At 45.6% G+C, this 8,570-nt stretch overlaps 1 protein-coding gene across 1 annotated transcript; it reads right to left on the reverse strand.

The window, feature by feature from the left end:
- Positions 1-2,273: 2,273 nt before the first annotated feature.
- klhl11 (kelch-like family member 11) lies at positions 2,274-8,044 on the reverse strand. Its single transcript, XM_017483285.3, has 2 exons — positions 7,331-8,044; positions 2,274-5,304 (listed from the first exon to the last, which is right to left on the reverse strand). Exons 1-2 carry the CDS (start codon positions 7,975-7,977, stop codon positions 3,723-3,725), a joined length of 2,229 nt encoding a protein of 742 aa, XP_017338774.1. The 5' UTR covers positions 7,978-8,044; the 3' UTR covers positions 2,274-3,722.
- Between the last annotated feature and the right edge of the window lie 526 nt (positions 8,045-8,570).

The raw sequence follows: 8,570 nt of genomic DNA on the forward strand, positions 1-8,570 counted from the left end.
GAACAAGTTTATTCGTGGAACCATTCCGGAGAGGTGAAGGGGCGCTAAAACATCTGAGGCTGTTAAAAATCATTTCAAAATCAATGATCGTCAAAAAACCCACAAAACTTTATTACAAACTTTATCTTTTTATTGCAGTCCACATCTTGCTGTGCATTCCTGCTGATACGTGCAAAGCAAAATATATAATGCAATATACTGATATTTATATACTATATATATTATATATATATGTTCTTTACAGACCTTTTCATCTCACAAAAGCGTCAACATGATTGATTTTTTATTTTAAACATATCTGGCACATTTAGGCTGGAATCAGACATCACACACACACACACACACACACAGATTTTTCTCACAGGCAGGAAGTTCTTTGGACTTGTTCACTCGTAGCAGGAGACGGACATCAATCCCAACATCTCAATAAAATAAAAAATAAAAACGATTAAAGATGGTTTGTGCACTGAAATAATCTAACGCTGAATATTTTCGGTTATTTCAGCGGGAGTGGAAAAGGTTTCAGCGATACTAGACGTACCTATATTTCTACCGTAGCTAACGATAATCAGCACGTCAGTGTGAAAAAAGCATAACTTGAATAATAATAATAATGAGCTGCACATTCACAATTGTTGCATAAGCAATCACAGGAAAGCAGAGCCATGACTACAGGCAAAGGGATTCAGGAATGATGTGTAGTTTCACGCATTCGCCAGTCCGTTATGGGAGAACGGTTCTGAGTATCAGAATTCCGTTTTATGCGAGATTTGAGCAAAATTTGGAGGAGGAGCAAAAAACGGCAGCTCGATTCTTAAGCATGTTATTGTAACTTTTGACCAGAAGGTGGTGCTGTCGCGTCGTTTCTGAGATACAGCCACCCTTCCTGCTTGGCGGTTTCGCCGATTCGTCGGCCCAGTTTGGACAAACCGTTTGAAATGTTCAAATTTCTTTCGATAGCTTTGTGAGGCTTAGTCTGAAGAGGACATGTGCCACATTTGTAAGGATTGGACAACATTTGTAAAAAAAAAAAAAAAAAAAAAGTAGCGAACAAACAAAAACTGTTTTTCCAAAATCCAAGATGGCGGAAAATCTAAATTAGGCGCAGCTCGTCTTGACCCGGGGAAGTTACAGACGTCTGGCTTTTAAATTTTGGACACGCAGTTCAAAAACCATAAACGTACTTCCAAACTGGGCACAAACTTGACCTGATGGTTTGCAAAAAAAGAAAAACAAAAATAATAAATAAACAACAAAAAAAAAATCACGTGTGGGCGGCGCACACAAAACGATGGAATGTAATATTTACAGTCGCTCAGAGGCGATCAATCATACAGGATAAAAATTCACTACGTCAAAGAAGTACGGGAGCTGATTTAATCACAGTCGAGTGAACGGATCTGTAAAAACGGAATAAAGAAGCTTCACGCACACTCGTGTACGGTTTGAGGCGATAAAAATGAAAAACCACCACAAGAATTATTTATGTACGAAAACGTGTCTCTGCCACACGAGAAAAAAAACTGACCAGTAGCGTCTTATTATTTACAGATATGAATCTTTATTACAAGAAAAATGTTAAAGCTCATATTACGAAAAACAAAAGGATCTTATATTACTACAGAAAAACATTTTATGAGAAAACATCTCTTCTTTTTAAAACAATTACATATTCCTTTCAGTAACAAAACGCCCTCGTAATAACGGAATGTTCTCTCATAAGATGGTTTTCTCGTAGCTTTTATTTTGTAGTAATAAGATGCTTTTACCACGTTTTCTTGTAGCAATGAAATGTCCTTTAACCGCAACGAGACGTTTTATCGTAATGACATTTTAATGGCATTTAGGAAATTTCTCTCGTAATAACGAAACGTTCTCTTATTAACGAGACGTTTTATCGTAATAAGGAAACGTTTTCTCATAAGATGTTGATTTTCCTCATAGTTTTTTTTATCCTGTAGTAATAAGACGCTTTACCGCACAATGTTTTCTTGTAGTAATAAAATGTCCTTTCATTGTACCTGAATGTTTTCGCAAAATAACAAAATAATGTTCTCGTAATAACAAAACGTTTCCTTATAACAACACCAGGGTTTTGCAATAACGAGCTATTTTATAATAAGTTCTTTTTGGAGTAGCAGCGAGATGCTGTTCTTGTAATAATACATATCTCGTAATAACAAGACGATGGGAATTCCCTTTCCTCGCATGGCAGCGATTAACACACACACACACACACACACACACACACACACACACACGTAAGGATGCACTGAGGTAGAAAATAAAACATCACTATGGTTTAATGCTGTTAAATACAATAAATTATTACTGTAACGGCCCCTTTTCCGCTTCACTTCCGCATTGCGTTCTGTACGGTGATTAACGCGCCCTCGCTGACCCGGACTTCCCCTCAGACTGTATCCCTCACACTCGTCTCGGCTCGGCCGTTAGCCTTAAAGCTAACTAGCAGAATAAAGAAAGCAAAGTCATTACCTTCGGCCGATATCGAAACGTGCTGCAATGGAACTACAATTAACGTGCACAAGTAGACGTAAACAAAGGCAAGTAAACAAGGTCGGTACGGTCGTATTGGAACACAGGCTCAGCGCGAATAAATGATTAAGACACAGAGTCCCTTTAGAAGTGCGTTTAAAGTTTCAAGTGCAGAACACAATGGGGAAATAAAAATATGCAAATCAGGATGTGGCAAAGTGCAAAGATGACTCTTCAGGTTTAAAAAAACAACAACAACAACAACAAAAAGACCTCCATTCTAACATTTTGGTCGTCCATTCATAAAATTATCAGCGTGTTCAAAAATGGATCTTCATCTGTCTTTGTGATGAAACATATCGCAACATTAAGGCAAAACCTGAAGCAAGCGACGATACGAACATTACACGTGGCCTCGGAAGCAGTTATTCCTTCCTGTACGTTATATAATACAGTTATTACATTATACACATACCATTGCCCTCTAGTGGCCCGGAGGACCTTCTGAGCAACAGCAGCTCGCGTTCTTGGCTGAAATAGCTACGGCCTGACCGTTACATAACTGCTTTATATTGCGCGTTTCATGGACTTACCGGAGTCACTGGGAATTTATTTTGTAAAGCCATCACACTAATTAAGCGCTAACGTTAGGGTCGGGGCTGATCGCTCGCAGGATGCGATGCTGTATACGAACGCAGTTGTACGTCATCGGAATTTAAAAACTCACCATGTCTTGACGTTTAAGCAAAAAGTTCAAGCTACATTTAGATTTCAATTTGTGATCGCTCGGTCTCGATGAAAAACTGGACAAATATCGTACGCAGAACGCAATGCGAAACCCGTAACGGTGGAATGTTAATGTTATCGCTCGGCGTCCGTTGTTGCCCCCTGGTGGACCTGAGGACTTTCACGCCGAACCCGAAACACAGGCGATTATCGCCGATTATCAAAGTCGACAAATAAATATACAAAGAAGCTTTAATACACAATGAAAAACGGCAGAAAGTTATCGAGTCTCTTCGTTCCTCAACGCCCCCAAGTGGCCCGGAGGACACCCCCCCCCACACACACACACACTTTCGACGCACAATGAAAGTTTAGGACCGCGGTGAAAAGATGAAAGCTGGACCAAAAGATGTTAACGGTATTGAGAAAAGCGCAGCAGCTCCAGAGAACTCTCTTCCTTCCGCTTGGACCCAAAACGCAGCCGAACATTGTCCGTTCCTTCAGCATTCGATCTGGGACTGCAGCTGCCTGCGCAGGGTGAGTGTGCGTCGATGAAGCTGCTGCATCTGCTGCATCCGGTCTCGCTGCCGTGCTAAATTCTGTGGCATCGGGTACCTCTGGCACCCATACAAGAAGCGGTAGGGGATTCGGACGTGGCACGCGGTCGCCCGGCAACGAGGCTGCGGCATCGGCGGAAGCAGCATCCATCGTTTTCTCTCGGCGCAGTACCGGTAGGCCTCTTTTCGGTACTGCTTGTCCACGTCATCGCTGTTTTTCCAGCCGCCGATGACAAACACGTCGTCGCCGAGGAAGCACACGGCAGCTCCTTCGACGCTGGTGACCTCCGGAGGCAGGCTTTCAAGGATCTCGTCCGAAATCCGGGCACTAATCTTCTGCCGTGCGGCTTCATCTCGGACGTTGGTGTAGCTCCTCGGACAGCAGGACGCGGTGTGGTAGAAATTGGTGGACGCCACGGCCATCTGGAAGAGGCAGTAATTGTCGATCAGGGGCAAAGAATCGACTTCCTGCCACTGGCGGCTCTCGGTGTCATAGCGCGTCGTCACCGTCTTGAGCCCGTCGTCATTGTCTGTATCCACAGGGGTCCTCGCTGTAACGTAAACGTAGCGATCTTCGACGCTAATCGCCTTCACATCACGCAGGATTTTTGGTGCCGACTCCAAATTGTGCCATTTGTCCTGCTCCGGCTCATAAACGCTTACGTCCTTGAATCCCGGGCTGAAATTCCCGTGGCCGCCGATGCTATAGAGGATATTTTTGACGCACGTCAGGCCGAACGAGTGCTTACGCGTCGTGAGGTTGCTCACCTGCTCCCAAGTGTTGCGATTCGGATTGTATCTTTCCACCGTTTTGGCGAATCCAGGCTCCATGGAGCCCGCCACGTAGACGTACGAATCCGTAACTACGATCGCATGGCCGTCGAGGTGATTGTGGATGTGCGGAAGGTTCACCCAACGGTCCTCGTACACGAAATACCCAACACACTCGCTCAGGTAGTCGCCTCCTTCCGAGACGCCGCCGACCACCATGATGACGTCCATGTTTTGTCCAAATCGAGGCTGGAAAGCTGCCCAGAATTCTGAATCGGACGCGGACTTTTTATGGTTCTCAAAACGGATGGCATGACTCTCCACGGCATCCGACACAAGTTTGAGGCACGCCTCGTTCCGTGCCACGAGGGGCTCGTTCTTCACCACCCGCGTCAGGTAAGTGGGTTTGATCTGAGGCAGCCTGAGGAGGCGGAAAAGCTCCTCGAAGTGCCTCTCGCGGTCCTCGGTGCCCCGGTGCACCCACTTGACGACCGCGTCGAACAGAACCTCCTCCGAGTCGACGGTGATCTCGGCATCACTCAGCCAGTCACGCACCAGGTGGAACGGCAGCGTGTAGAACTCGTCGTCTTGGATCACCCGGTGGAAGTTGCGGCGTATCATTTCGGCGGCACGCAATGCCAGCTGGTCCAGAGTGTACATGTGCGCTAGGCTGTGCACCGCCACGCAGTTGGCCAGGCTCAGCTTCCGCTTCAGGAAATCACCACAGAACTCCTTCAGCTGCACCAGCAGGAACCTGACGGATGAAAAGAAGTGATCGTTTAATCTTTTAAATGTAACTAGAAACGGATAAGAAGTACAACATCGTTAATATGTTTAAAATTTGTACGTGTTGGTGTTTCGCTGTGGTATAAGAGAGATTAAACATTCTGTTGATCGTTTTCCTACAACAACGAAACATGGAGGGTTTTATTCCTTATACAACAACCTGGAAATACATCTAATTTAGTAATAATATTAATAATATTAATAATAATAATAATAATACATTTACTTTATTAACTATTTTTGAGCTTTTGTTAGTTGATCACGTTTTCAGGTCTAAATATACACCCACTGACCACTTTATTAGGAACACCTGCTGATTCATACAATCAGTTAAACAATCAGGATGTAGCAGAGCAGTGTGTTAATGTCAACAATCAATGGAAATGGAGGGAGGGATGGAGGGATGGATGAGGGGAGTGATCTCAGTGGATTAGTCTGAATGCGGTTAGAGTGGACAGGAGCGGTACAGTTATTCAAACAGCCACTCTTTACAACCAGGGCAAGCAAAAAAGCAGCATAACACGCTGAACCTTGAGGCAGACGAGCTACAAGAGCAGAAGACCACACAGGGTTCCTCTCCTGTCAGTCAGGAACAGGGTTCTGAGAACACAGCAGGTAGACCGTACAAAGAAGAAGAAGAAGAAGAAGAAGAAGAAGAAGAAGAAGAAGAAGAAGAGTGGAAACACAGATCAGGTGAAGGCTTTCTGATGAAGATTCAAATGAGAAGATGGTGGTGATGATGATGATGATGATGGTGGTGTGTGATGGTGTGTAATAATGGTGGTGATGGTGGTGAGTAATGATGGTGGTTGTGACAGTGATGGTGAGTGATGATTGTGGTGGTGATGGTGATGATGATTATGATGGTGAGTGATGGTGGTGATGAGTGATGGTGATGATTATGATAGTGGTGAGTGATGATGGTGAGTGGTGGTGAATGATGGTGGTGGTGAGTGATGGTGGTGATTATGATAGTGGTGAGTGATGATGGTGGTGGTGAGTGATGGTGGTGATTATGATAGTGGTGAGTGATGGTGGTGATTATGATAGTGGTGAATGATGATGGTGGTGGTGAGTGATGGTGGTGATTATGATAGTGGTGAGTGATGGTGGTGATTATGATAGTGGTGAGTGATGGTGGTGATTATGATAGTGGTGAGTGATGATGGCGAGTGATGGTGGTGATGAGTGATGGTGATGATTATGATAGTGGTGAGTGATGAGTGATGGTGAGTGGTGATGGTAGTGGTGAGTGATGGTGATTATGATAGTGGTGAGTGATGGTGAGTGGTGGTGATGGTGGTGAATGATGATTGTGGTGGTGAGTGATGGTGATTATGATGGTGAGTGATGAGTGATGGTGAGGATTATGATGGTGATGAGTGATGGTGATTATGATAGTGGTGAGTGATGATGGTGAGTGGTGGTGGTGAGTGATGAGTGATGGTGATGATTATGATGGTGGTGGTGAGTGGTGGTGAGTGATGATGATGATGGTGAGTGACAATGGTGATGATTATGATAGTGGTGATTGATGATGGTGAGTGACGATGATTATGATTATGATGGTGAGTGACGATGGTCAGTGATGGTGATGAGTATGATAGTGGTGAGTGATGATGGTGGTGATGATGGTGGTGAGTGACGATGGTGAGTGACGATGGTGAGTGACGATGGTGAGTGACGATGGTGGTGGTGGTGAGTGATGATGATGATTATGATGGTGAGTGACGATGGTGAGTGACGATGGTGATGGTGGTGGTGGTGAGTGATGATGGTGATTATGATAGTGGTGAGTGATGATGGTGAGTGACGATGATGATGATTATGATGGTGAGTGACGATGATGATTATGATGGTGAGTGATGATGGTGAGTGACGATGATGATTATGATGGTGATGGTGACAGGGGAAAGGTGCAGGTCTGAGAGTGCAGGTAAGCAGTGGATTATACACAACTAAAAACCACACTGTTATGCAGGTTCAGGTCTCACCTGTCCGCGAGCTCCAGCACCTCGTGCACGTTGCTCGTGCTGACGCGGATCTCTCCGGTGTACATGAACTGCACGACGCTCTCGACGGTCTCGCGCTCGGGCCCCGCCTCGCTGCTCCACTCCTTCATCTCCACGCGCCGCGACACGGACTCCGCAAACTGGCCCCCCAGCAGCGGGGTGAAGTAATCGGTGGCGGCTGCGAGCACGGAGCGGTGCGCGCCGAGCTCGAACCCACTGCCCGCGCCCTCTCCTCCTCCTCCTCCTCCTCCTCCTCCACCCGCTCCTCCGCCGCTGAACGCCAGTGTGACGTCGCAGAAGAGCCCGAGCTTCCGCTGCTCGTTCTGCCGCCGCGCGAGCTCCGAGCAGTGCAGTGCTGAGGAGAACTGCTCGGCCTCCTCCGGTTCACCGTCACTCGCCAGAGCCGCTGCCGCCGCTGCAGCTGCCGCCGCCGCCGCCGGGGGCCGGTGCACCTCCTCCGGGCTCGCGCCTGAACCTGAGCTCCGGGCTGGATTCGGGTTCGAGTTCGGGCTCGGGCTCGGGCTCGAGTTTGGGGCCGCCGCCATGTCGCGCGCCTCAGCCGGTCGGAACCGTAACAAACGCGCTAAATCGGTTCGGTAAAGCAGACTCAGGCACACGCACACAAACATACAAGCCGAACGCAGGCGAAGGAGCGCACGCGCACACACAACACGGATGACGTTACCATAGAACTGAAGCGGACCGCTTCCGGAAGTGAAAGTGACAGGTCACGAGTTAGCCTAGTTTTATATATTTAATTTAAATAAATAAATAAATAAACATATTAACTATCATTAACAAACTAACAGTAGTGCGAAATTTAATAGTAACACGTTTCTCCTTGATTAAAAATAAATAGTAATAATTAATGACACGTTATTTACGAGTTCACAATCAGGCCAAGGACTACACTACCCACAATCCTCCAGTGCTCCACACCCAATCAGAAACGTCGCCGTTACCATGGCACTCTGAAACGTCGTTCCTGGCAAACCGTTACGAGCGTTTATTTGTGTGTATATATATATATATATATATATATATATATATATATATATTTAGAAATATATTTTTTGTGAACGATTTATTATTGTGTAAACAAGGTTGAGATGAAGTCGACGTGCACGCGCATGACGTTGCAATATAAAACACGCCAGCATTACTTTTTAAATTCCTAATTTTTTTTATTTTTTTATTTTTTTAACATAGCTGTCTGTTCAAC

Source organism: Ictalurus punctatus, chromosome 13, assembly GCF_001660625.3.
Source record: "Ictalurus punctatus breed USDA103 chromosome 13, Coco_2.0, whole genome shotgun sequence".
In the NCBI taxonomy this organism is placed as follows: domain Eukaryota; kingdom Metazoa; phylum Chordata; class Actinopteri; order Siluriformes; family Ictaluridae; genus Ictalurus; species Ictalurus punctatus.

Coding starts and splice junctions, on each gene's coding strand:
- klhl11 (XM_017483285.3), bottom strand. CDS start 7,977: ATGTTTGTGTGCGTGTGCCTGAGTCTGCTTTACCGAACCGATTTAGCG. Junction 5,305..7,330: donor GTGCTGGAGCTCGCGGACAG/GTGAGACCTGAA, acceptor TTCATCCGTCAG/GTTCCTGCTGGTGCAGCTGA.